The sequence below is a fragment of the Barbatula barbatula genome (assembly GCF_947034865.1).
Source record: "Barbatula barbatula genome assembly, chromosome: 20".
Taxonomy (NCBI): Eukaryota; Metazoa; Chordata; class Actinopteri; order Cypriniformes; family Nemacheilidae; genus Barbatula; species Barbatula barbatula.
Window position 1 is genome coordinate 14,160,591 of NC_136783.1, and position 27,333 is coordinate 14,187,923.

Here is a 27,333-nt window from a genome sequence, read left to right on the forward strand (position 1 = left end):
AATTCTTTAGCCCCTCAGGGACATCACAGAGGCCCATTAACTGAAAAACATTGACATCTGACAGCAAAGGAGATCAATAGCTTATCAGAGCTCAAGAACTGTAGAGAAAACTATACTCTCCCTCTGCAGGGTTACAGGCATGTAGTAGGTCATAGTTTCTTCAAACTGAGTTTTATAATAGTGATTATTCAGTTGTAAATCCAAGGACACTTAAGAGTACATTAAGTCTGGTTGTTACTTTGGTATATTTAGGGTGTATAGAAAATGAGATTTATACACAGAAACACAGGCAAAGATCAATAGCTCTAAACTGGTGGGTCACGACTCATGACGGAGAAATAGTTTGCCCGTATGTTCTAATAGGTTCGCAAACAGCTGGGAAAATTCGGCTTCAAGTGCAAACAATGTTATTTATTGACCCAGATAATTATGCCAAGTTTGGACTGGAAAAATTTATATTGTATAATTTATTAGCTTTTAAAAGGGATGATGTTGTGTGTTGTTGACTTCAAAGATCATTTTTACTATTAAATTCTATAGAATTCTGTAGGAATTCATATGTCACTTATGGTGAAAAATCTCAATCTTTTGCATTATAATTAAAAATAATATTATAAATAAATAAATATATAATAGAATCGATTTGATCGGTCATACCTCTTCTGGGCAGTGCTGTTGTGCTACACTGTATCTGAATCTAAAGCAGTAAACTGGTTGACCCCACCCGGAAAAAAGTGCTATCATAAGCATCATTCCTTCCTTGCCCTCTCTGTCTGTTCCACACCCCACTCATCCACGTCCCTCCCACCTGACTCCCCCTCGTCCAATCAGAGCGGGCCACTTTCAGTGCATGAGCAAGCGCAGCCTCCCCAGCACAATCCGCAGTCACTCCTTGCTGCTCCTCACCCTATCTGCATCTCTGCTCTCTCTCTCTCTCTTTCAAAACATACCTCTTTTTTCATCACTCTCCCTCTTCTCTCCACCTTCTCTCCTCCCTCTTGGGTCTCTGCCTAGCTACTGCTCCCACTGTCCCTTTTACTCCATTCCACCTTCAGCAACTCCTTATTTCTCTTCTGGATCTCGTCTGTGAAGCTGTCAGTGACTCGTGCAAGGAGACATGTCAACCGTTCTGGATGTTGAGCACAATGCATGCACTGGAGATGCTGTGGTGAGTGCATGCGCACGTGAGACCGCAGCTAGTGACAGCTTAGACTGATTTTTTTGTGCGCTGATGTACTTTTGCAGGGGAATGTTCGAGCAGATGTGTGAAAGAATGGTTTTAAAGATACGATACAATAGCACAAGGAATAAGTGACGTTGTTGACATGCATGTCAGTTTGTTTGAAGGCGACGTGCGAGATGCTTTCCAACGATGTGTGTTGTTCTGTGAAAGCTGTTTCATGGCATGCATTAGTCATGCGAGTCATGCGCTGAGCTTGTTTACCTCACATAGATTAAGCTTGTCCGATACTAAACTGCTCAAGATCAGTGTATAAATGCACATGATGGCAATGAAAATACACTCGGTATGCATACATAAATGTATAAATCGTGGCACGGTCCCAACGGCCGCTAAGCAGCCTGATAGGTCAAGCAAAGCAAGGACATTTGTAGCAGTTTAAAGGCACTTTCAAAAGCATTATGCTTTATCGCCAGGGTGTGGTATATATGCTATGTGTTTTTAATGCAACGGTATGGGTGGAGTGTATTAGGATGTGTTTGTGTGCGCATGTTACGTGTGTAGTATAATTATCTTCCATCAAGTTTGTGCTGCGTAATGGCCCCCGTTGCTTGTGCGCTGCTGTGATTGATGCTATTAGCTGAAGGGTGGGGGTAGAGGCTGTATTCATTCATTCACCTTGGCTTAGCTTCTGTTTCCCAGGAGAGAAATGTTTTTCTTCTTTTGTGTTTTTTATGTTTTTGTGCAAGGATCTGACCGTTCTCTAAAGCCGTTTACATGCAGGGTTACTGGAGGGCTGAAGCTTAGTGTGCAAGGATTGACCGTATATTTATGATTTGGGGAAGCAAATGTAATCATTTACATTTAGCAGAATTTCCAATAATTCGGGTATCCATTACTTTAAATATTGGGAAAAAATATTCATATGCACCTCATTGTCTGTGGTCATTACACCCCTGTTGAATTATAAGAAACAATATTTGGGAATATTGTGAATGATATTTTCCGGATTGCATGGTGCAGATCCTAGATCAGCTTCTGCGGGATAAGGCCCATAGAGAATCTGGAAGAACATTTTAGATTTTTTGCAAGGTTAGGTATGTAGTTCTGTGCATCTCCTACTGTCGTCTGCTGTATTCTCTGTTTAACAAACTTTATCGTGTTCGAATGTTTTTTGCCAATCTTCCATAAAACCAATCACAGTTAAAGCAAAATAACAGGTTTGCAGTCTCGGTTTTGTCCTAATCATGACCCACCACTGTTTATCCCTGTCGCCTCCTCTGTGCCTCATTTCTATTCAACACCTCTTTCATGACTCTCTCACAGTCGTTCTAGACCCACATTCACTTCTTGTGTGTCTGTGTGTGTGTGTGTGTGTCTGGAAGAGTGAAAGTGTGCCAGATTGAACAAGAGAATTTTTTTAAATGTTACATTTTAGACTCTCCAACTCTCTGGCCTTGATTGTTCATGTCCCCTAGAGCTGAAAACATTCTAACTTGTTCCAATTGAACCAGTTTTTATAAAAACAGGCACTCAACATTTTTCATCCAGCATTTCTCACTTAAAGAAAACATTAGCTTTTGATCTGTACCTGTGCTAATACAAGAGGGACTGCATAAAATAATTTGACAAATATTATTCATCTCACACCCGTGAATAATAACTTGTTACTTACTCAGCTGACAGATGGTGTTAGGGGAGGGACACTCCCCTTCTAGACAGCATTTGATTGGACAAAATAAATGTCGGTTTCCCAGACAAGGCTTAAGCCTTAATATGAATGTTTGACCTGTCTTAACTGAAAATAACTTGCCTTAAAATAAAATATGCACACCAGTTATGTTTTTCTATAAGGAATTTTTATAATAGCAACTTGGATATCCTAATTTAACTAAGGCTTAGTGCCTGCTGGCTTAAATTAGGCCCTGTCTGTGAAATTAGTCATAGTTTCTCAGAGTTATGTGAAGTGCTGTAATGTGTAGATGTTTTTATGTCTGAGAACGTAGGACTTTTGTAAGTCACAGCAGAGAAACATATTTGATTTTTAATGGAGGTATAAATCCGCAGAATTGTCTCGCACACACACACACACACACACACACACCTGGACCTTCTGATGTCGGTATGGACTGAATGTGATGGTGCATCTTCATTTACTGGTCCACTGATCTGAGCTCATAGATTATAGAAGATAGATTAATGCTGCGGTAGAAGCTGAAGGTAATTTTTAAATTGCAACCTTGCGATTCTGTGAATATTCATGTGTAAATGTAAAGAATGTTTAAATAAGTATTTTAATCTTCTGAATACCGGAATAAAATTGAGGGAACTCTGTGCACAAATGCCTTAACAAAAGAAAAACAGGATACATTAAAAGATAGTATTTGTAGGTAAGATTATTATACATTCTACTATCAGACTAGATTTTTCATTTGTCGGGACATATAAATTGTGTCATTAATCTCTCCATCAGCTGTTTTCTCTCGGTAGAGAGATGGAGAAGAAACTCAGGCATATGACAGACAACTCTGTCTCCGTTTGGTTCAACGCAGTTGGATATAAGGGTCAAGCTCTCTCTTTCTCTCTCACACTGCATGAAGGCTGCAGTGTGTCACAATTTTGCACAGTCATACAGGAGGACGGTGCTATTGTAAATTCTCAGTGCACTGTGCAGCCACTCCCTGTTGATGTCTTTAGGATTATCCAATATCCACTTCTGTAGCTTTTGTTGAGATGATCAGCGGAAGTGGTTTCCTTTTAGACATTACCTAAACGTGTGTGTATTTGTATCTGATGGCAGAATGAAGAACTACAATATTACTGCGCTAATAGGGCTTTCAGGAGGATGTGTTATAGATTTTGGATATCTTCCCAAATAGAATTTGATGATGATGGTGGAAAAGTAAAATCTGTCAAAAATGAAGTCAATGGTTCATCCTTTTTATACTTTATATGAGTGTCATAGCAAGGGGATTTGGATCATTTTCTTAAAATAAAATAAAAATAATTTATGTCATAAACAGGAATAACTGAATACATTTTTATTTAATTTAATCTTCAGTTGTTAAAAGTCCAGTGTGTAATTTGTGTGAGGATCTATTGAAAGAAATGCAATATAATAAACACAACTATCTCTGCAGAGATGTATTACTTGGAATGAGCTATTTCTATCTACATATATTACGGGTCCCCTTATATGTAATTCGCCATGTTGTTTCTACAGTAGCCCTAAACGGACAAACTGCTATACAGAGCATGTTTCATAAAAACGTTGTCTCATTTGGCAAAAAAGCAGAAACAAGATCTTACTACCTTAGGGGAGGGGATGGGTGTAGTGAGCCGTTGCTTGCAATTCGCAACATCACCACTAGTTGCCGTTAAGATTTTTACAATGGACCTTTAATAGAATGCTTAGGAATTATTTATATTTATCATCAAGTAATTGTGCAGTGGAATCAAAAATTCTGGTTTCTTATCCATCATTGGTTCCCAGCCATAATGCAACACTCATAGTACTGAATTGTGATTCTAGTCCTCTGCAGCTGCTCGGCCCTCCTGCTGGTTCAGTTTCCACTGGATCTTTCTATTGATCCTGCAGCAATCTGCCCTGTGCTGCCTCATGGGAGATATAACTTACTACACAAATATATAACTCCTGGAAACAACAGCGCCAGTGATTTTCTCTCTAAACAGATCGGTTACATTATACACGATGTGTCGTAGTAAATCCTCATGCATTTCCTGGAGAAGATTCTTAACCTCTTAAGAGTAAGTATCCAGAATTCGAACTTAAAGTTTGATGTGTTTGACCTCTTGTTCTTTTTTTGCAGGAGCATGATATTGAGACTCCCCACGGTGTGCTCCATGTGACCATGAGAGGCAGTCCCAAAGGGAACCGTCCCGTCATTCTGACCTACCATGACATTGGGCTCAACCGTATGTAGAACTGATTATAACAAACACGATTGTAAATGTCCAACCTCTGAGTTTTGTGATAGTGATGTTGTTTGTTTTCTATTTTAGACAAATCTTGCTTCAACACACTGTTTAACTTTGAGGACATGATGGAGATCACTCAACATTTCGCCGTCGTGCATGTGGACGCCCCTGGCCAGCAGGAGGCAGCACCTCCCTTTCCCACTGGGTGAGTGGCTGCTTCCTCTAAATATTTAAAGAACTTTCAGTCTTTCAATAATATGATTGGCATCATCTACAAGCACATAAGTCTAAGAAAAACATTTTAAAAAATTCATGGAGCTGGGTTAAGATCTCATGACTTGCTGTAACTTTTGTGTATGTATGTGTCTTCAGGTACCAGTACCCCACCATGGATGAGCTGGCCGAAATGTTACCCTCAGTCCTGACTCATCTCAAGTGAGTTACAGAATTGAGTCGGTCCATTTGCACTGAATTACCTTTTAGCACTTTAATCAATCAGATCTCTCTGCGAGCCTGTGATCTGTGGGAATCAGCCTTACAGATGTGCAGATAATGGCAGATTGTCACTGAGTAAAGAATAAAAATAACAAAATTCTCATGTTGTAAGTGACAGAATAAGTGTGTGTTCTTTTGCAGGGTGAACTGTGTTATTGGCATGGGTGTTGGAGCAGGTGCCTACATCTTATCACGCTTTGCTGTGAGTTTTCCAGCTTATGTTTTATATTTTAGCAATGCAAACAGAGTAAACTCTTTGATTTTGGGCGGTCGTTCTTTTATTATTATAAGTGACCAGACATTAAAGGTAAAATTCTGTCATATTTTCTTCACACTCATGTGGTTAAGGAATCTGAATATGATTCTTTATTTTGTGGACCATAAAATATATTTTGAGAAATGTCTCAGTGGTTTTGTGTCTAAACAATGGAAGTTAATAGGGGGCCAATGTCGTTTGTTTACCAACATTCTTCAAAATATCTTCTTTTAAGTTCTGCAAAAGAAAACAAGTCATATAGGGATACATATTTTTGAATGACCTGTCCTTTTAAAGACCCAGTAAAATCGAAATATACCTTTTTATAAAAAATGAGTGAGCCTTAAGGACGTCAATAAACTGATATGCTATTAAACGCTAACAAAATTTGCATGTTGGAGATAAAACCGTTCAAAACTGACAGCCTGGCACGTACGCCCAAACAAATCTATAAATTCCATTACATCATGACGCTACACTTCAGCCTCGTATCTAAGTTCTTGTCATTGGCTATTTTAAAAGGGGGCGTGGTCACTCGATATGTATCCCGCTCTCTGTATTTTTCAGTTGAAAGGATGTCAACATATCAAATAATGCTGCGTGTTCAAAGACATTGCAGTGGGCTTTTAATATAGGGCTGCACGATTTGAGGAAAATGACACATTGGCATTGTTGAGGTAAAAATTGCGATGTGCGATTACGATAAACTGGGTATAATGAGTCAACTTGGTTGATATCAAGGAAAATGCACACTCAGATAACGGAAAATGCTGAAATTTGTATTTCGCAACTGAGATAGAGATATACAGTTCAAACTAGCATCAAGAACTAGAATTGCACAAAGTTTCAAATTAAAATTAAATGTTATAAAATTAAATAAAAGTAACATCTATGCATTACTGAATTATATAAAAAATATATATATATTGTCAACAGTACAGGTAAATTAAACAAATAGAACATAAAAACGGATGTACACATTTTTTGTACAAAATAATCCCAACAAACGGACATTTAAGCAGATTGTAACATCTTGTATGAACTCTTTTGAAAAAGAAACTGGATATAAATGTGTCTGGACACTAGTTCAGTGTCGGTCTGCTCTGCATCCCTTTCTCCCGTCTCCACACTGCGCCCGCAAATCACGTGACCAAACACGCGCGCCACCGCCACACAAGACGGCTCGTTTTATTTATCATAGAAATGGACGTATATCTCTTAGAATGGATGTCTTGTCACGTCGATGAATGCACTTGTTTCTTTAATATAATTGTATTAATGTAATGTAATGCATAGGCTGACATCGCAATTGCGATATGATTAATTGTGCCGCACTACTTTAATAATTAAAAAACAGACATTCACAAATGTTTGTTCACAAATCTTAATGATGACACGCACTCCCCACATTACATTTAAATGCAATTTTAACCACACCACGTATGTAAAGAAGTCGATTAGGAAAGCCAGAGCAAATGACCTATGTGTCTTTTATCAAGCATATTTTAAACTGACCAACTGTAGCACATATTTTTATATCTCTGCACCTGTTCTTTCACAGCTGTATCAAAACAGTTCAGCAAAACTGCATTGATTTGAGTGTCTCTGAATAAATTAGTTTTTATATTGTGTGCACTGCAGCTTTAAACCTATGAGACTATTGATCACACAAACGCTTAGTCTAACATATCCAGCATTTCTTTGATGGAAGAAGCCTCAATACATTTCTGTTTCTCTCTCTCTTTCGTTCATTGCCGAGTGCCCTGTATCATTTCCTGTGTCGTGCTCTGTCATCATCTATGCGTAAGCGTGTGCGTAGACAGCCACACTAAAAGTTTAATGTCAGTAACTGTGAGCGGTAGGGGTTGGTGCTGTAAAAGCTCTCCGATGAGGATGGGCAAAGCCTGCATGCATTTTTAAACCACCCTCCCCACATTTGCCTCATTAAAGATAATCTCTTCTCTTTCCTCAGCTGATTCATCCTTCTTTGGTGGAGGGGCTGGTTTTGATTAATGTGGACCCCTGCGCAGAAGGCTGGATAGACTGGGCTGCTTCGAAGGTAAGTAAACAGATGATGGTATCAGAATTAATTTATTGGCCGCTGCATGAAGGCAGTAAAAATATATTTGTTGTTAGTGCAAGAACAGCATATAGAGAAGTGCAAACAATATTTAAAGGGATAGTTCACCCAATAATGTATAATATGTCACCATTTGCTCACCATCTTTTCATGTCAAATCTTTTTGAAGATATTTTGAAGAATGTTGGTAACCAAACAATGGCGGAGCCCATTGAGTTGCATTGGTTTTGTATCCGTGCAATAGAAGTGAATGGGTACCGCCGTTGTTCGGTTACCAACATTCTTCAAAATATCTTCTTTTGTGTTCAGGTCATACCTAGAAGCAAGAGGTTATTATGTGAGTATAGGTGACCATAAGTCTGAGTGGACATCCATGACATGCGGAGTCCCTCAAGGCTCAATTCTTGCGCCTCTCCTATTCAACCTGTACATGCTCCCAATGAGCCAAATAATGAGAAATAACCAAATTGCTTACCACAGCTATGCAGACGACACACAGATATACTTAGCCCTATCGCCTAACGATTACAGCCCCATTGACTCCCTGCTCAAATGCATTGATGAAATAAATAGTTGGATGTGCCAAAACTTTCTTCAGTTAAACAAAGACAAAACTGAAGTCATTGCGTTTGGAAATAAAGATGAAGTTCTCAAGGTGAACGCGTACCTTCACTCTAAAGGTCAAACAACAAAAAATCAAGTCAGGAATCTCGGTGTGTCTCTAGAGTCAGACCTTAGCTTCAGTAGTCATGTCAAAGCAATAACTAAATCAGCATACTATCATCTGAAAAATATTGCAAGAATTAGATGCTTTGTTTCCAGTCAAGACTTAGAGAAACTTGTGCATGCTTTCATCACCAGCAGGGTGGATTATTGTAATGGACTCCTTACTGGCCTCCCCAAAAAGACCATAATACAGATGCAGCTCATACAGAACGCTGCGGCAAGGATACTGAGCAGAACCAGTAAATATGATCATATCACACCAGTCCTCAGGTCCTTACACTGGCTACCAGTTACATATAGGATAGATTTTAAAGTTTTATTACTGGTGTATAAATCGTTCAATGGCCTAGGACCTCAATACATTGCAGATATGCTCATTGAATACAGACCCAAAAGAACACTCAGGTCATTAGGATCGCATCAGCTAGAAATACCAAGGGTTCTCTACAAGCAAGGAGAGTCTGCATTTAGCTATTATGCGAGCCGCAGCTGGAACCAGCTTCCAGAAGAGATCAGATGTGCTCCCACAGTAGTCACATTCAAATCCAGACTCAAAACACATCTGTTTAACTTTGCATTTGATTAATGTGCACTGTGCCTCTGACCGTCCGACTGTTTGTGCTGTACTTTATTTAATTTATTATCTATTCTAAATTATATTTTATTTTATTTGTATTCTTAACTGGTTAATTTTATTTTTCTTATTTCTTAACTGTTTTATCAAATGGATATTTTTAATTTCTTCTATGTAAAGCACTTTGAATTGCCATTGTTTATGAAATGTGCTATACAAATAAACTTGCCTTGCCTTGCCTTCTAAAGAAGAAAGAAAGTCATACAAGAATGACACGAGCTTGAGTAAATGATAAAATAAACTTCCTTTTTGGGTGCTCTATCCCTTTAATGTAACCAGCAATACAGTGGAACATAAGATATTAGGAGCTACAGCATAATATTGACTATATCGTGAATAAAAATAGGTACTAATGCTGATGGTTCTTGACGGCACCCTAGCAACCACCTTGAAATACCACAGCAACCACCTAAGCAAATGCAAAATCAGGATATCAAGACATCACATCAGTCACGTCTACTAAATTATATATTTCATTTTCTGATTGGCTGTTCATCTCTAGCTTACTGGGTGGACCAGCAATGTTGTGGACATTGTGATGGCTCACCACTTCAGCACTGTGAGTAAATCACACCACATTCGACCACATTTTACCACACATCACTAATATGCTTCTTAATGCAATGTTTATTGTTCATTATGCTGATGAATTAGGAGGAGCTTACCGACAACCAAGAACTGATTCAAACATACCGCCTGCACATCGCCCAGGACATCAACCAGGACAACCTGGCCCTCTTCTGTGGCTCATATAACGCGTAAATATTATTTCAGTAAATAATTAAATCTATGATGATAGACCTACTGGTTATCACACGTATCCTGTGGGACCTAATAGTCGTTTGTTTCTTATAGACGTCATGACCTTGGAATCGAGAGGCCGATTGTTGGTCTTAATGAGAATACAGTGAGCACGCTGACGTAAGTTTGCCTCTTGCCTCTAGTTTGATATTTTGTATGTTGTTATCCAACTGTGCCTGTACGTGTACAGATGCCCTTCTCTGCTTGTGGTTGGAGACACTTCCCCTGCGGTGGAGGCCGTGGTAAGTTTGTACATATCAGGTCATTAATCTTGTTCCATTGGTTTAACTTGGTTTTAGATTGTTCTTCTGGCTTCACCCTGTTTTAAGGTCTGTTGAATTGTTTAATATTACAGGTTGAATGCAACTCAAGGTTAAACCCAACAAAGACAACCCTGCTGAAGGTAAGATAAGACGGGTCATATAATAGTGGTCACTAACTTACCTTTTACAATCACTTTTCTTCACCCATGGGACAGTTCACCCAAAAAAAAAAATTCTGTCATCATTTACTGATCCTCAGGTTGTGCTAAACCTGTAACCTTTTCGTTGTTAACCAAACCAAACTCATCCCCCCTTGACTCCCGTAGTATTTATTTTACCTACTATGGCAGTCTACGGGGGATGAGATCTGTTTGGTTACTGACATTCTTTTAAATATCTTCCTTTGTGTTTAGCAGAACAAAGACATTTAGACAGGTTTGGAAAAACTTGAGGGTGAGTAAATGACAGAATTGTTGTTTTTGAGTGGACTGTCCCTTTCATACTTAATATTTAAAAAATCCTATAGACTTACATTGAAGGAGAGACTGAGGTATTCCTAAGGTCTAGAACATCATAGAGAGTACGAGGCGGTCTCTGTTGATTTGGGCTTAAAAGCAGCCACCTAGCTACCCAGAACAACCCAAAACACCTGTATAGACAATGTTTAAATGTATTATACTTGAATAAACGTTCATATACTTAAATAATTATAATCTTATATATTTGTTTTTCTTCAAAGAAATATTTAAATTTCTAAGCCTCATGTCTTGAGTAAATGAAGTAGTACATTAATTTAGCCACATTTCTTTAGCATATTCTTTTTCATTCTCTTTTTTCCAGATGGCTGACTGTGGTGGTTTGCCTCAGGTTGTTCAGGTTAGCCCTTCTTGATATTAAAAGTCATATTATACACGTCAACGCCATCATTTACCTACACCAGACCTCTGCTTAAATTATACAAAATCAAATACAAGGTTGTTAACAGATTATAAATCATAATGCTGGTCTTGAATCTCCCAACAGCCTGGAAAGCTGGCCGAAGCCTTCAAATACTTCGTACAGGGAATGGGATACAGTGAGTATATTTATTTGTTTACCTCAACATTTGGTATTTTCCAGCCTGTGAAACTGTCCTTGGATGTTTTTGTGGCCCGTAGAAAAATCTGGGTCAGTCTCTCTAGTCAACAAGCATCCGTTTATCTGCGTTTCTCAGACACCGGGCTATGCTAATAAACAATTCAGCACGGCACTATGACTAATGGCCGTCTTTATCAAGAGCCCATCAAATGACAAATACGGCATAGTTTCTTTTGCTTTCTCTCTTTCTTTTCTTTCTTCCACGGCTTCCCACACACTCTGTTTTGATTAGTTTTCCTTTCTAGCTACAGACGTGCGGGAAATGACAAGGAGCCCTCCGCACATACTGGGTGTCACTTTGGCGCTCCAGTAAAGGGCCTGGTGTTCTGCCATTGCTGCGAGTGAAAAGATGTGGCACTTGTCAGTCAGCTCACATAGAGCCAGTCACCCTCTCTCTGACCCCTCAGGAGCGACTTGCTGTTTCACTTGATGTTTTGTAGCAAAGCCCTTGATGCTGTCGGGCAGGAATTTGTGTCATGTCAGTACCCGAAAGCTTTCTGCTCTGGTGTTATAAAAGCGTGATGTTTAATAACAGTCATTCGTGGATTTGACATTAAGCCATGAACCCCAGAGATTTTCTTGACGATATAGTGAGAAATCAAAAGTGAACACTTTCCTTTGGCCAAAAACTATAAAAACATATTTTCCTTGAATTATTTCAGTCTAACCTTAAAACTGAAGTTTTTGAAGAGTCTGTGTATGTCTTGTGCAGGCTTTACATAGAAAGGTTTTACTGAAGGATGGTGGATTGCAAACTATATTTAACTAGACGGTTAACCCACAGTTTGCGACCTAATGCAACAAAGTGTTTAGCTCATTTCACAACCAAAAAGGATGTTGGCAAAGGAGTCGAAAAGGCACAGCTACAAGAAAATATCCTGTAAAATAAACTGGTATATTTGTAACTTTTCAATTATATAGTAAACCTATAAAAAACATATGATATGAACCCTGTTTATGCAAATGGTTTTCATAATTTGCAGATGAAAGAAAGCATGTCATCCGCCACTCGATGCCCTTTCTAGATAAAAAACATCCAGGCTCAGCTGCTTAAATGTCACTGCAGATATGCGTTTTAAGATCCTCTTCCTGCAGAGAGTCCATTAAAACACAGCAGTAAACACCTGCCCGATTTACAGCAGTTTGCAGTTGAGACTGCAAGGCTGCACGTTAAAACAAGGCTGTTCTAGACTACAAACACCATAAAAGCCTGATTTTATTTTAAACTTACTATAAAGAATGACATAATGAACATACAGTAGTAATGTTTATATAAAATGTTTCACTGTTTTTCCTCTGTTTCCCTTTAACGTTTGCAAACAGTTCCTCATGTTTTGCTCAGCCATCTGAGCACTGAATCAGGTACCCGGATTGGAACCACTGGTTTTTGACTGGTGTATATATACTTGCATGTATACTTGCATTATTTTTGTGCTTGTGCATGTAGATATTAGGTATGATTTTATATTGTCTCCACCGATTATTTAACAGCCAGTGCCGATATTACATCCAATTAAATGGTTATGCATTATAATGAAACAAACCTGGCTGATATATCGGTGTGCCGATCTAATTTGAATATATATCGTTTTTTATATTTTTGTATAATAGACAGTTTGTAAGATTTAGGGTGTATGTATATATATTTTTATATGTTTTAAATGTATTTATAATGCACATGTTTTGTGATATGTTTGTGTTGCCAGTTTTGGTGGATCTATATTTTGTCAAAAATGCTTGTGTGTGCACATATACTCTGTGTAGAAAGACAGATACAAGCAAACTTTTGCTTATCTGTGTTTATGTTCTCAGTTTCCTGCATCCTTTTTTTCGAGTCTGCTGATACAAAACTGAGATATTCTTTATTTTTACTTCAACAGTACCAGCTGCTGGCATGACCCGTCTGTCTCGATCCCGATCCTCCTCCTCCAGTATCACATCCACAGACGGCTCACGCAACCGCAACCTTAACAGCCCTCTGGATGGACCCATCTCTGGAGTCCTGGACAACCAGGCTAGGCCACAAACCATGGAGGTCTCCTGTTAAAGCTACTGCTGCTCCTCTACTCCTCCTGGAGCTCAAAATCTGTCTGCTGACCTTTCACTTCTCACCTCCTGTTATTTGTGTCCTAGATTCCTAAATGTTTTAAAAGCCTTTGAGAAACAGGGGAGGCTCCTATAAAATGTATGATATACTGAAAGTTTAAATAATAAATGTATACAGATGTTACTATATACTAGCCACATATTCAGTCATGAAAGCAGAAAAACTCAAATATATCTTTTTTTTTATTTGTTTTTGCTTTTTTGTTTCTTTGCTAGTGTTTAGTTTATTCTTGATTCCTATCTTTTTTTAATGTTGAAGTAAAAATGTTCTCTTTTAACCTCTCACACGTGTGTGAAAAAGCACACATTAATAACGAATGTTTTATGGTGTAAACTGTGAGCTTTCCTGTTACATTGTGTTGTTACACTGTGATAGTGTTTAGTTTGTTGTCTTTTGTTTAACTCCGTTACAAACGAATGTTCAGCATTGCCTGTTAAGATCTGTCATTTAATACACTTAACTATTCATCTCATGAATGTATAAGAATTGACTTATAGCTAACCACAGTTAGCTATAAGACCTGGGTTAAAAAAGTGGAATATCTATTTTTCTTTTTGTTAAAATCTTAATTTCTTTGTATTTTAAATATCACTCTTTTAAATATGCAAACCAACACTATAGTAAAGACTTAGTATAATATAAAGTCATTTTTGTTTTGTACATTTTCACATTAACTCCTTATCCATTTTTAACATAATTATTTTCAAGCAAATCACAAATTAATGTACACATGGAATGAGTATGACTTTGGCTTCAAGTATGAAATTGTGTCTGATGAGGTCACTGTTCACTGGTTCTCAATTACTAAATAAAGTTTATGAAAAGATGAGACCGTGCATGTATCTCAAACACTATGTGCTATTTTATATATTTGCGGTGTTTCAAAGTACCAATATATTTTCGGAAATGTTCAAGAAACAGCTTCTCAACTGCACAGAAGACGATCAAGTCACAAAAGTTTCCAACCACAAATGTACCTTCACATCAATTGGCTTTTATCCACAGGTTGTGGTTAAACTATTTTTAACAACTTCTTCAAAACGCGAAAAGATGCACAACACGTAGAAAACCAATCACATTGCAGCTGGCATTATCAAGTAAACAAAATGTTTTAATTATTGCCATGTTTACTCCCGCAAGTGTCAGCATAGCTCGGATTTTGTATACATTGTATGTAACAGAGAAATAGGATTAGCTCCTCTATAGTAATACATTTTGATTATGTATTTCTAATCACTATTAACACAGGAACTTTCGCATGCAAGCCTCACCACAACTCCTACACAGAACACACACGTCAATTCACACATAGAATAGGTCACGTCAACAAAGTTTTTTTTTAGCAATGTGCCTATGTATCTCTAGAGAACATGTTTTATCTCTAAGCCAACTGTTTATTAATATTAGAAAAACATCTTCCAATCTGAGCATATGTGCACACAACCTTTAAAGCCAGGAATGCCAAGAGCTACAATAGATAACAGTAAGTGTTTTTTTATGCAATAATCAATCTTGTGTGTTTAGTTCAGTTATTTGAATACAGTAAAACTTAATATGATTGCATTTTCACAATAACATTGTGCTTGAGTAATTGTGTAGATATTTTTAGCTTTGTGTCATTTCCAGTGTCTGTGTATAAATCCATATTCAGACATGGTCATGACCTAATCATGGGCAGTTTACCGAGCAGATACAGACATCGGTTTGCTGCTAACAGACAGGAGCATCTAGTATTGTCAGATGAAGGTAAAGACATGATTGTGCACTTTACAGTTACATATCATTGGCCAGTTTGTCTAAACAAACGTCCATTCTTGGTGAATAGCCAAGCCAAGTACATTTAGCTTTTGGTTTTCCAGTAACAAATAAATTTGTTTTTGTGTAATGCTAAACCTAGTTTATTTTAACCATGTTTTACCATATTTTACCACAGCTGCAGAAAATGACATGTACATAGCAGTGGCTTTATGCAACATTCACAGGAATTCTGAAGATACAATATATATAGGCGAGAGATTAAATATTATATCAGAGTAAGTTAAGATTATTATTTACATTTGAAAGTATTTCAGTTTTTATTAAGCATTATCTAAATTGGGTTTGTTTCTGTTACAGAGAAGGTGACATGTTGAGGGTTAGCTCCACATCGACTGGCATTGAGGGTTTTGTTCGTTGCAACTGTGTTTCCAAAGTGTATAATCGGTCAGTTTAATTTATGTTCACGGTGTCATATATTAAAAGTCAATCATGTTTGCCAGCTTGATTGATACGTCGAATGATACGATTTATATTTTCTTGAATGATCATATAATTTAAACACTTTTAATCACAAAAATCTAAATCGAATTGTATTATACTATAGCCTATCATTTCTTACTATATAATTCTAACTCTTTGGTGACCATAATTTCTCATATGAAAGCTAAATTTGGATTGTCAAATTTGTTTCATATGTGTGGATGTCAAGATGATTTGTTTCTCTTGGCTCTATAACAAAGATGGCTGTTTAAAGGGATCACCAGGAGAAATGCGGAAGAGCTTCTAATGTTGCCTCAAAACCACACAGGATCTTTTTTAATTCGGAAAAGTCAGACATGTCCTGGTTAGTCAGTGTTCTAACAGCAATGTATTGATAATATTTTTTTATTATTTTAAGTCAATTTCCTAGCAACACCAAATGTGTTGCTATTGGCCGTAGGTTCCTTCTCACTTTCAGTTCGACAAAATAGTGATAACAGATGCAACATAAAGCACTACAGAATCCTGCAGCTCCACAATGGCTGGTTCTGCATCCACCCAAGCCATCCCTTCTCCACACTTAACCAGCTGGTAGACTATTATTCACGTAAGTTTACATGACATACCGTCAAGCTTTCTGACAGTCATCCTGTTTCTGTAATACGTTGTGGCCTAAACTCAATGTGGTATAACACTGTTTTTCAAAATCCAATCAAAAGGGGTCACATTTAGTAAAATGCAAAGGTTTGTTTGTTCACAGGGACTGGTAATGGTATATTAGGCCGGCTGGCTGGACCTTGCTTATTTAGTGACATGAACACAACTCCGGAGGCTATATCTTCACCTATAGTAATCCAGAGGCCTAATTTTAACTGGAGAGAAGTCACTAGGTAGGATCTCTATAGATTTCGTTTTTATATTGTCCTTTATTGGAGACTGTGACATGATATTTTGGTTGTGCTGCTACTGAAAAAATAGCTTGTTTATCATCAGGTCAATGATTCGAAGCCAACCGAAGAGTAAACATGAGGAGAGTCTGGTCAGCGAAGGACTGCGAGAGACTGTTAATGCATATATTTATTTCACTGAGGAATCATGCTGTGAGGACTGAATATTCTCAAACAAAGACCAGGCTTGTAAGTCACAGAAGAAGAAGTAGCCTAATAGACATTATGGGTTTATTGAATTCTTAGTCATCCTCCAAGATGATCATAGTGTTTTGAGCCATGTTACAAAAGTACCAAACTGTCATTAATTAATAAACTATTTGTTTTTTTGCATACTTTGTTTTATTAGTTCTGTTTACTTGTTATATAGACCGTTTCGTCGGACGCGCGTGAGCCTGACCCGCTGTTAACTTCCGGTTTGTGTTTGGCTAGTGTCTAATAATATAACTATTTATATAAAATGTATGTTAATATTCGTTGATATTATTATTTAAATGTATAAAATAAACGATGTGTTGAATCTTGTTGTACAGGCTATTCATTTTATTAAATACAAATTTTATAGTTTGGTAGCAAACCGTGTTGTACATTAACATCTAGCGGTCTAGCTACATGTCGAAAAATATTGGAGATAAAGTTTAGCCAATTAACGGTTCTTCTCGGTTTCTTTTGATTGTTATCAGAAATCATTTACAGGCACTCTATTGTAAATGTGAACGTGTACAGGAAGTTAAGATGGGGTCACAAAAGTGCGCAAGCGCAGTGACGTTTGTTCATGTTGTTAATATGAAACCTTCTATGTTATACTTCTAAATACTTCTTGTACACGAGGACTTGTTACAAGGCGAATGCAACCAGTGTTGTTACCAATATTACCATTCACAAACTCATGTTGCAATATTTGTGTTTTTATATTAACTGTAAAATTATTTTACACTGTGAAATGTATTTTGTCCTTAAAATGTTACACGTTTTTAAAGTTGCATTGTTTTTTGTATATATGTATATATTTTATAAAGCTTCTGTAAAGTCAACAGACGTACAAATAAGCGATACGAATATTTCGCGATACTTTGTTGTCATCCGCCGACTGACCTGTTTCTGACGCAGAAGAGCACATCGCCCTCTGCTTGTCACTTTAGACACTGTCCACACGAGGGCGCACGACACACAGGAATGAGCGTCGAAGACACAGTGATTTGAACTTCCTGTTTGGAACATATTCAGGAAGACGAAATAATGGCGACGCTAATGGGGCCCGAGTCCCCTTGGACGGGAGGAAAGAAAAGGACTCGTAACAGAAATGTCCTCACCAGAATACGGCACAGTCAGATCGGCGACAGAGGGTTCAGTAGAGGAACACAGGTAAACGGGAGAGTTTGTTACCCTGGCGTGGAAAGGCTATTGTCAGTTATGGGTTCGCGTTCCGTCGATCAACGTTTAAGTTAAGAAACGAAGTAAATCGGAGGGATGCAACGCTTTACCTTGATCTAAAAGTAATATTAATCTCATACACGTACAGTCAAATGATCGGTGGGATTTAAAAAACAAACTGCTCGAGACAGAGAAAGACATACAGCCAGGATATTTTTGTTTAAACTAGGCTTTAAATACAGTTCTTCCCTAACAAAAGCAAGTTCTAGACGTATGCACGGATTTGTGATTAATCTAAATAAACAATACGCATAGATCAATCCGCGATCATACAATGTTTATAACAACAGCTGATTCAAGTAAACATATTACTGACAGCCTTGCGAGCTGTCTGCCTGTACAGGGTTTCAAAGACATCGCCACACATTGTCCATGTAACTTGTTTGCATTTGTCAAGTATTTATAAACAGACCGAATTCTCTGTCTTTCCCCCTATTTATGATTCATAGCCACATATAAATTGGCCGAGAAAAATGGGGCTTGATTTTGTGTGGGTTCATGCCTGGAGTGTGAGCTTGAATTATGTAAAATGTCATGTTGAGTTGGACAAGGCACAAGATAATCTGAGCCTGGCAACTGTAACGTTACCGACAGGTTTCAGTTTCATTTCACAAGACAACACCTCACAGACGTCAAAGAGTTTGAGTCAATCGCAAATGTATTTAACTGGAGAGGTTTAAGTCCTAGAGATATAATGTTTGTACATTGACATCTTGGAGTTTTTTTCCAAATTAAAGTGTATACAGTGCTTTATGTAACTGAGAATGGTTCGTATTGAGAGAGAAAGAAACTCTAGACAGGCATCTATACAGGTTTCATGTAATGCGATCTGTAATGTATACAATTTGTGCGTGTAGTTGGTTGTGTTATCTTAAATGGTATAACATGTATATCTGCATCTATGATTAGACAGGTGCTTTTTGTATAAAAAAGCCAGATAAAATGATAGTATATGGTATTACGTGTCAGTCATATAAACTTGAAGCCTAAAGCTTTTACAAACTTAAATGAAAAGAGCATTATTAGGTACCCCCTTGTTTTTTTATTTGTAAACGTATACCTACATTATTTAGCATTAATTACACGGTGGCTTATATTACTGTGCTCGTATGACTTCACTGTGTATCGATCCCTCTTATTCCTTTCCTTGACATGAATAACTTGCATAACATCAATTAAAAATGTAAATAGCAGCAATGTTTTGATGATTTGCATGCTGAACTTTGGTCTTCTGTATGTATTTGCTTTTAACTTGGTTATTAGTTTTTTTAAAGCCATCTAATTAATCATATAACTTCCTTTACAATGCATGAAAGGTTGTATTGTACACTGTAAAAAACAATAAAACAACATGAATGCTGGGTGACATCTCCTTGCATTTTATTTATGCAGAACCGAAGTCTAAAACCTGAACCATTCCTTTAGCTCAGCCGGTAGAGAATTTTGGTAATATTAAAGTTATAAGTTCAATTCCCAGAGACTACACAAGCTTACATAAAACTGACAGAGAAATGCAAAATCTGGTTGCTTATATCTTGTTTCCAGCTCCCAGAAGTTCTTCTCCGGGAGAGAGATAAGCGGGCGAAATGGCACGGGATTCCAGTCCTTGTACAAGAGCTGTACGAGAGCAGCCACCTTAACAGTGACTTCACCCGCACACATGCTGTGCTCAAGGTGACGTCTCATACTTAAAACTGAACTTCTTTCAAAGCGAAGCAAATCATGTTACAGTTAATTTTGTTTGCTCATCCCAAAAGATATCTGTGTCATGTCAGTGCAGACTTCTCATGCATTTTAACAGGCTTCATGTGTCTTTGCATCGGTTTGTCTTCATCTTAACATCTTATTTGCTTTTTTTCCCCCCAGGAGCTGTCATCTTTGCTGTCCATGGAGGCCATGTCTATTGTAACTGAGGACAGAAAGGCAGCACAGGAATCCACCTTTCCAAACACATACACCTTTGATCTGTTTGGCGGTGTAGACGTGAGTTTTACAGTTCTGTTTTTTCTCTGAACACGAATGAATAATACTTAACGTAAATTAACTTTTATGAAGAATTAGCAATAGCCCTAAATGAGTCAAATAGTGAATGTTTTATCATCTTAGCTGCTGGTCGAGCTTCTGATGAGACCCACCCTGACAACATCACAAAAGCCCAAGAGTAAGTAGAAATATTTCACTAGTAATATTTGATCTCATCGTTTGATATTTGGTTGCATGTTGTTAATGAATGTTTAAAGATGAATGTTGAGCGTATGTCATCATTTTCAATTGCTTTTAGTGAATGAAGACTTGGTCAAGGAATGCCTTAGTGTGCTCTACAACTGCTGCATATGTGTAAGTATTTATCTCACCTCCTATTTAATATTTGATAAGTAACTGAATAACCAGAATTTCTTGTTTTCTGCAGACGGAAGGTGTCACGAAAAGCCTGGCAGCGAAAGATGATTTTGTCTCTTTTCTCTTTACTTTAATGACAAATAAGAAGACTTTCTTACAAACAGCTACATTAATCGAGGATATTCTTGGGGTTAAAAAGGTCAGTGCTTGACTCCATCATTGTCTCACCTTGTTTTCTCAAAATGCTGTTAAGTATCTGTGAACATCATTTCAATATCCCAGGATCAAAAAGATGTCTTAAAATCCATTTGGCACTAATATATGTTATTGTTTTAAAATGATTTTGTCTCAGGAGCCGATTCAGCTGGAGTGGATCCCTGACCTTTCTGGACTGGTGCAGAGCTTCGATCAGCAGCAACTCGCCAACTTCTGCCGCATCCTGTCCGTCACCATCTCAGAGCCTGACGTGGGGAACGACGACAAACACACCCTCCTGGCTAAAAATGCGCAGCAGAAACGCAACACCAACCCCTCTCGTGCTGAAGTCAACCAGGGTAGGTCGAATACAAACTGAGTTGCGCCACCAAGAATCATTACTGAAGATCTGTGGAGAATTAGGTCATCGATGAAGGGAAATCTGCCATATGGTGACAATCGCTGCTTGTATATAATGAGATGAATTTTTTAGAGATTTATAGAGCCGAAATAATATAGATGTGTTCTTTGGTCCAGTCACCCTGCTAAACATCCCGGGCTTCATTGAGCGCTTGTGTAAATTGGCCACACGGAAGGTTTCTGATGCGACCGGAACACCAAACTTCCTGCAGGAATTGGAAGAATGGTACACCTGGCTCGACAACACGCTTGTGCTTGATGCGCTCATGCAGATAGCAACGGATGAAGCCGAGCACAGCAGCACAGGTAAGATTGCTAAATTATTCTATGTATGAATGTGGCATAGTGGTTAAAATATATTTGTTTGATTTTGGCTGATTTTATGGGATTTTCATCCCTGAAATTGAAACGTTTCTTCTGCAGAGTCGTCTGATGAGAGCTCATTGGCCACCATCCCCCAGTGGCAACGTTTGCCACAGTCTATGAAGATCGTCCATGAGATCATGTATAAGGTGGAGGTTCTTTACGTGCTGTGTGTTCTGCTCATGGGTCGACAGAGAAACCAGGTAAGAGCTGTCAGTGTTAAATGTCTGTAAAGACCGTTTCATCGGACGGGCACACGCCTGACCCCCAGTTAACTTCAGGTTTGTGTTTGGCAAGTGTCTAATAATATAACTCTTTATATTTATTAAATTATTTAATTATATTATATTATATTAATTGTATTAAATAAATGATTTGTTGAATGGGTCCTGTAGGTTGGTTGTATTTAAAGAAACCGTATGGTACATTGACATCAAGCGGTCGAGCTTGTTTTACAGTCTCTAAATTCGAAATATTGTAGAGACAAGTTTAGACACGTAACTGTCTCTTTTGATTTTGATCAGAAATCATCTACAGGAACTCTATTGTTTGTGAATGTTTACCGGAAGTTAAGTTGGGGGTCACAAAAGTGCGCAGTAACGTTTGTTTATGTTGTTAAGGATGAAACCGTCGATAGGATCTGCATTATTAAAGGGATAGTTCGCCCAAAAATTAAAATTCTGTCATAACTTACTCACCCTTAAGTTGTTCCAAACATATATACATTTCTTTGCTTGAACACAAAAAGATCCAAAAAATATACTTCCAAATATCTTTCTTTGTGTTCAACAGAACAAAGAAATGTATACAGATTTGGAACAACTAAAGGGTGAGTAATTTATAACAGAACTTTTGGGTGAACTATCCCTTTATCTGATCTGTAATGAATCTTCCAATTCTCATCTTTGTTTATCCCAATCATTTAGGTGCACAAAATGTTGGCGGAGTTTCGTTTGATTCCTGGCCTCAATAACCTCTTTGACAAGCTCATCTGGAGGAAATTCACTGCCTCCAATCACGTTGTCCACGGACAAAATGAGAATTGCGATTGTAGTCCTGTGAGTTTCATTTCTAATGATCATATCCAAGCAATAACCCGACTTTAATTCTCAGTGTCTTGTATTACTGTCTGCTATTTATATCACAGGAAATATCATTTAAAATCCAGTTCTTGAGGCTACTGCAGAGCTTCAGTGACCACCACGAGTAAGTCACAACGTCATATGGCGTATTTTTATGGATTGCTAGAGAATGGTTTCGCATATGTTTTCTTTTGTTTACAGAAATAAGTATCTTCTTCTGAATGTTCAAGAGCTGAATGAGTTGAGTGCGATCTCACTGAAAGCTAACATCCCTGAGGTGGAGGCTCTGGTGAACACTGACAGGTATTATTGAGATTTAAAAGCATTTGCTGCACTTCCTAAAAGATTGTTTTTAAGTAGATAAACATCATGTCTCTGTGGTCTTTCAGGAGTTTAGTGTGCGATGGTAAGAAAGGGCTTCTCACACGCCTGCTTACTGTTATGAAAAAGGAACCGCCGGATTCTTCATTCAGGTGAGGTATTGTTCTTGTGAAGATATTGTTTCCTCATGAATGAGTTTATGCAACATTTAGCATCTCTTGTTGTTAAGCACCTCTTGTGTTTGTTCTTGCAAAAGGAAATGCTTGACAGAATCTTTTATTTTAAACCTGAAGTAAAATTGCTTGTGTCTGATGTCATGGTTACATTCTTTTTCTGAAGGTTCTGGCAGGCCAGAGCTGTCGAGAGCTTCCTCAGAGGGGCCACCTCATATGCAGACCAGATGTTTTTGCTGAAGAGAGGTTTGCTGGAGGTAACGACATAAACGTACACCCATAAATCCTATGAGCCATACTGTTGTTTTACTTAAAACTATGTCCTTAAAGGGATACTTCACCCAAAAATGAAAATTCTGTCATCATTTACTCAAAAATTACTAACCTCACTATTCTTAGCTTTGTATACTGTGCTAGGCTTTAAGGGACTAGTTTTGATGCACTTATGTATTTTGTTGCCTATGCTGTTATAATTGCTTCCAATGTTTCCTCATCTGTAAGTCGCTTTGGATAAAAGCGTCTGCTAAATGACTAAATGTAAATGTGACTTCGAGTTTTGCCCCCATTGACTACCATAGTAGGAAAAAATGTAATGGTGGTTGCCCTTTAAAGGAACTGTTTACTAAAAATTCTGACTTCGTTTACTCACCTTTGAGTTGTTCCAAATCTGTATAAACAGTTATTGGTCGCCATTGACTACCATAGTTGGAAAAATAGCTTAAAAAATGTCTTTGTTCTGTTGAACACCAAAGAAGATATTTTGAAGAATGTTGGAAATCAAACAGTTCTGGAGCACTTTTGGATACCATTGTCATTTTCCCCAGGATACTTCTTTATGTGATCAATATCTGTTGCAAACTAAGAGTTGAAATAGTTTTTTGTCTAATAGTAGGTTTTCTTCCATTCCAGCACATTCTCTTTTGCATCATCGACAGCGGCTGCAAGTCCAGAGATGTCCTGCAGAGCTACTTTGACCTGCTTGGAGAACTTATGAAATTTAACATTGATGCCTTCAAGAGATTCAACAAATATGTCAACACAGAGGAAAAGGTACAACCAACAACAACACAAACAGACAATGACTGTGTTGTTAACCTCAAGGTTTGTTGTGTGCTTGACTTGGACGTGTCTTCTTCAGTTCCAGGTGTTCCTCAACCAGATCAACAGCTCTCTGGTGGACTCCAACATGCTCGTCCGCTGCATTGTTCTCTCTCTGGATCGATTCGAAAGCCAGACTGAAGACGTAAAAGGTAAAGTTTAGTTGCTGTGCTCCTGGATTGTAGCTCGAAAAATATTCTCTCAGAGGCTTTTTGAGGAAAACATTTTTGATAAGTGATTGTTCTCCAGGTGACTTCTGTAGATTTGATCAGCAGATGGGTTATTTATACTGTAAATTGCTTTACCAGATGACTCATGTGTCCACCGTCTTCCACACAATACTTTTGAATTTGACAGATTGGAATGTGGGAGCTCTTGAGAGCTGTTAGCTGTCATCTTTTTTAGGTAATTTTGGACACAAAAACGCTGTTTAGTCCTGCAATAGCATACCAATAGCAATTTTGTTGTTACAATTCAAAATTTCATTCAATTGAAAGGATATCACAAACTACTGTCTAATAGTAGAAAACAAATGTGCATCCCCTCCACATTTCTGTTTAAATGTTATGAAAGGCAGTAAATTAAGTCTGTGTGTTTGTGTCTGCAGTAGTTGAAGTTCTCTCGGAGTGCTCTCTGCTGTCCTATATGGCTCGGGTTGAGAACAGGCTGTCTTTTCTCTTTAGGCTTATTAACATCATAAATGTGCAGACCCTGACACAGGTGAGACCACGGTGCTTCTCAGACATCTTCGTTTTTTACTTCCTGTTTGATTCAGTCTGATATGAATATTCCATCTGATGGTGGTCGTTCCTCTTTTCTTGATTCTTATCTGACTGTTCATACAGGAGAATGTGAGTTGTCTTAACACCAGCCTAGTGATTCTAATGCTGGCCCGCCGAAGAGGGAAGCTACCGTTCTACCTGAACGCCCTGCGGGAAAAGGAATACTCTGAGAAATATCCAGGCTGCCTGCTCAACAACTTCCACAACCTGCTGCGTTTTTGGCAGCATCACTACCTCAACAAAGACAAGGACAGCACCTGCCTGGAGAATGTGAGTGTACACATCTGTTTGATGGTAGAGGTCAGTTGGAATCTTTACGCTCCGCCCCTTTGTATTCACAAGCTATTTTTTGCCGGATGGTTTGAGTAGTCTTGTGTGCAAAAAATATTTAATGAAACGAAATACAAAGTCCTCTTGGAGTCACCAAAGTGGCATTTGGATCTCCCCTAGGCTTTTAGAGCATGTTTTAATTAAAACAAGCTTTACATGTTACACATGTTTGATGTTAAATAGGCTTTGTAGAAAACTTGTTTAGGTTGTTATTTAATTGTCTCTTTTTTCCCCCCCAGAGCTCATGTATTCCCTTCGGTTTCTGGAAGGAGACTGTTTCAGTACTCCTCGAAGGGGACAGCACTTCTCCTTGTGCCATTATCAGCTACATAGATGAGCCTTACATGGAATTAGACAGAGACCTTCTAGAGGTTTGACTTCAGAGGGTAGGGTTGGGACAGGGCAAGAGGCCGGGGCTGCTCGTCTTGCTCTCATTCGGTCTTAAGAGCGCACAGAACCGCCTCTTCTGAATGAATGCAGTTGCTCAATGAGCCGTCCATTCTTCCCTGCCGTCCATGATCTACATCATCTCCAGCTTACAGCGCAAAGGATCTTCCCATCCTGTTTACTTAAGGGGAACACAGAAGCTGGACGGCTCACATAAGAGCTGAACTTCTGAATTGAAACGGTGTCATTTAAGTGATTCTTTCTGTTGAATTGTGTGGGGATTTTAATACAGAAATATACGAGAGAAGAAAGTGTGTAAGTGTTGAATACAACAAAAAATCTGTTCAAGTAAAGAATTGTGGGTCACCAGAAGTTTCTGACTTGGATCTGGAGGGTTCATCCTCGATAAAGATGCAGGCGGTTAAAACAATGTACTGCACAGAGTCTGCTTGAAATATTGTCAGAAGGTTTATGAACTGTTTGATGTTGAGATCTTTGTACAGTATAGATGACAAAGAGCAGAAAACAAATTGGACAAGTCTTATTTATTAAATTTTTCCATGTAATTTTGCTCTTGTGTAATGACATCATCAAAACGGTTTCCCTGATGATTTCCTTCCGTTTTAGGTTTTATCCGTTACATATCAAGCATGTGATTTTCAGTTAATCTAGTTTTAATTCTTTGGTATGAATAAATTTTAACAGTAGTTATTGATCCATTGTTTATTGCTGACAAAAAATAATATCTTGTGGGGACTTAAGATGTTAAACTATGCAGGTTCACTCACACAGTGGTCATAAATATCTTAGCTAGCCTTGAGCTTCATGTTGCCATGTTTGTTTTGTAGCAAACCACTAAATAACCATTTCCTTACTTTACAGTGACAATCTTTGTTGCGCTCAAACATGCGGCTCCTGTTGGTTGGCCGGAGAGGTGTTCCGCTGCGGTCGCTTTGTTTAATTTGGTAGCAGAACTAGACTAGAAAACTTCCAATCAACTACCTCGTTTCATTTTAACTCTTATAGTTCAAGCATGCTTTCCTATGCTGTGGCTTATTCTGTTGCACACCCAACTTCACTGTGTGTGCAAAAGTTCCTATGTAAAAGTGACTAAATTTATTCACAAGAGTTGCTTTGCTTTACCTTTGTAAAATGTTTGCAGGGTGACTCTTTCCTAATGTTGTGTCACGGTGCTCTGCATTTTGCAAACAATTTCATACAATTCATTTAAGGGGGATTGAATGCTACTATGAGTTCTTGGGACACTTCCTATGTCCCCAGGAATTCTTGAATGTGTATAGTTGGTGTGACTGTGAAGAAATGTTCATTTGAGTTGAATGAGTGGTACATTAACACATTTAGGAATGAATGTCTCAGGACTTGATTTGTGTCGCAAATGGGTTGGAATAGGATTTAAATACCATAGCTCTGTATTTAAGTTTACAAAAACAAAAGTCATGTATCTGTCAATACCAGTAAACACAATGCTTTAAATAAACCTGAATTCGAAAATCTGCCTCAGAGTTAAATGTGATGAAAGAGTGAATCGTTTCTGTGATCAATGATTTCGGTTATTTTATGAGAATTTTAAGAAAAAAATTAAGA

The 27,333-nt window shown here is 38.0% G+C and overlaps 3 protein-coding genes across 10 annotated transcripts in view; all 3 read left to right on the top strand.

Moving 5' to 3' along the window:
- ndrg3a (ndrg family member 3a) overlaps positions 1-14,477 on the top strand; it is a 30,341-nt gene extending 15,864 nt beyond the window's left edge. Inside the window, exons 1-16 of one of the 6 annotated variants that reach the window (XR_013788106.1) lie at positions 882-1,168; positions 5,011-5,116; positions 5,204-5,324; positions 5,492-5,554; positions 5,756-5,816; positions 7,843-7,929; positions 9,813-9,869; positions 9,965-10,068; positions 10,166-10,231; positions 10,302-10,353; positions 10,467-10,514; positions 11,215-11,250; positions 11,398-11,449; positions 12,835-12,873; positions 13,392-14,095; positions 14,130-14,446. Coding sequence is in view for 4 of the 6 variants with exons in the window: in XM_079483659.1 (XP_079339785.1) it covers positions 1,118-1,168; positions 5,011-5,116; positions 5,204-5,324; positions 5,492-5,554; positions 5,756-5,816; positions 7,843-7,929; positions 9,813-9,869; positions 9,965-10,068; positions 10,166-10,231; positions 10,302-10,353; positions 10,467-10,514; positions 11,215-11,250; positions 11,398-11,449; positions 12,835-12,873; positions 13,392-13,558 (1,110 nt within the window). In the remaining 2 variants the exon portion in view is untranslated. Of the gene's footprint in view, positions 1-881; positions 1,169-5,010; positions 5,117-5,203; positions 5,325-5,491; positions 5,555-5,755; positions 5,817-7,842; positions 7,930-9,812; positions 9,870-9,964; positions 10,069-10,165; positions 10,232-10,301; positions 10,354-10,466; positions 10,515-11,214; positions 11,251-11,397; positions 11,450-12,834; positions 12,874-13,391 lie in introns of those variants that run through there. The other 5 variants (XM_079483659.1, XR_013788105.1, XM_079483657.1 and 2 more) reach the window with 5 other exon arrangements.
- A 445-nt stretch (positions 14,478-14,922) lies between these two features.
- On the top strand, positions 14,923-17,321 carry sla2a (Src like adaptor 2a). 2 transcript variants are annotated; one of them, XM_079483609.1, is made up of 8 exons: positions 14,923-15,101; positions 15,270-15,364; positions 15,552-15,651; positions 15,734-15,820; positions 16,117-16,220; positions 16,317-16,463; positions 16,617-16,746; positions 16,850-17,321. In XM_079483609.1, the coding sequence occupies exons 2-8, from the start codon at positions 15,289-15,291 to the stop codon at positions 16,965-16,967; spliced, it is 762 nt and encodes a 253-aa protein (XP_079339735.1). In that variant the 5' UTR covers positions 14,923-15,101; positions 15,270-15,288; the 3' UTR covers positions 16,968-17,321. The 2 variants fall into 2 exon arrangements, with proteins under 2 accessions (XP_079339735.1, XP_079339734.1); XM_079483608.1 differs by having other exon boundaries at positions 14,952-15,101; positions 15,245-15,364.
- A 698-nt stretch (positions 17,322-18,019) lies between these two features.
- On the top strand, positions 18,020-27,244 carry trpc4apa (transient receptor potential cation channel, subfamily C, member 4 associated protein a). 2 transcript variants are annotated; one of them, XM_079483704.1, is made up of 19 exons: positions 18,020-18,168; positions 19,783-19,911; positions 20,104-20,220; positions 20,344-20,398; positions 20,519-20,574; positions 20,648-20,776; positions 20,930-21,131; positions 21,310-21,498; positions 21,616-21,758; positions 22,482-22,613; positions 22,703-22,761; positions 22,839-22,940; positions 23,027-23,110; positions 23,298-23,388; positions 24,041-24,181; positions 24,270-24,381; positions 24,837-24,949; positions 25,075-25,281; positions 25,581-27,244. In XM_079483704.1, the coding sequence occupies exons 1-19, from the start codon at positions 18,043-18,045 to the stop codon at positions 25,716-25,718; spliced, it is 2,325 nt and encodes a 774-aa protein (XP_079339830.1). In that variant the 5' UTR covers positions 18,020-18,042; the 3' UTR covers positions 25,719-27,244. The 2 variants fall into 2 exon arrangements, with proteins under 2 accessions (XP_079339830.1, XP_079339829.1); XM_079483703.1 differs by having other exon boundaries at positions 25,075-25,311; positions 25,581-27,236.
- The last annotated feature ends 89 nt before the right edge of the window (positions 27,245-27,333 follow it).

Excerpts from the sequence above, each read along its gene's own strand:
- sla2a (XM_079483608.1), top strand. The coding sequence starts at position 15,050 with ATGTGCACACAACCTTTAAAGCCAGGAATGCCAAGAGCTACAATAGAT. Across the intron at positions 15,652-15,733 it reads AGATTAAATATTATATCAGA|AGAAGGTGACATGTTGAGGG; the intron begins GTAAGTTAAGAT and ends TTTCTGTTACAG. Across the intron at positions 16,221-16,316 it reads GAAAAGTCAGACATGTCCTG|GTTCCTTCTCACTTTCAGTT; the intron begins GTTAGTCAGTGT and ends TATTGGCCGTAG.
- trpc4apa (XM_079483703.1), top strand. The coding sequence starts at position 18,043 with ATGGCGACGCTAATGGGGCCCGAGTCCCCTTGGACGGGAGGAAAGAAA. Across the intron at positions 20,221-20,343 it reads ATCTGTTTGGCGGTGTAGAC|CTGCTGGTCGAGCTTCTGAT; the intron begins GTGAGTTTTACA and ends TTATCATCTTAG. Across the intron at positions 24,382-24,836 it reads CCAGACTGAAGACGTAAAAG|TAGTTGAAGTTCTCTCGGAG; the intron begins GTAAAGTTTAGT and ends TTGTGTCTGCAG.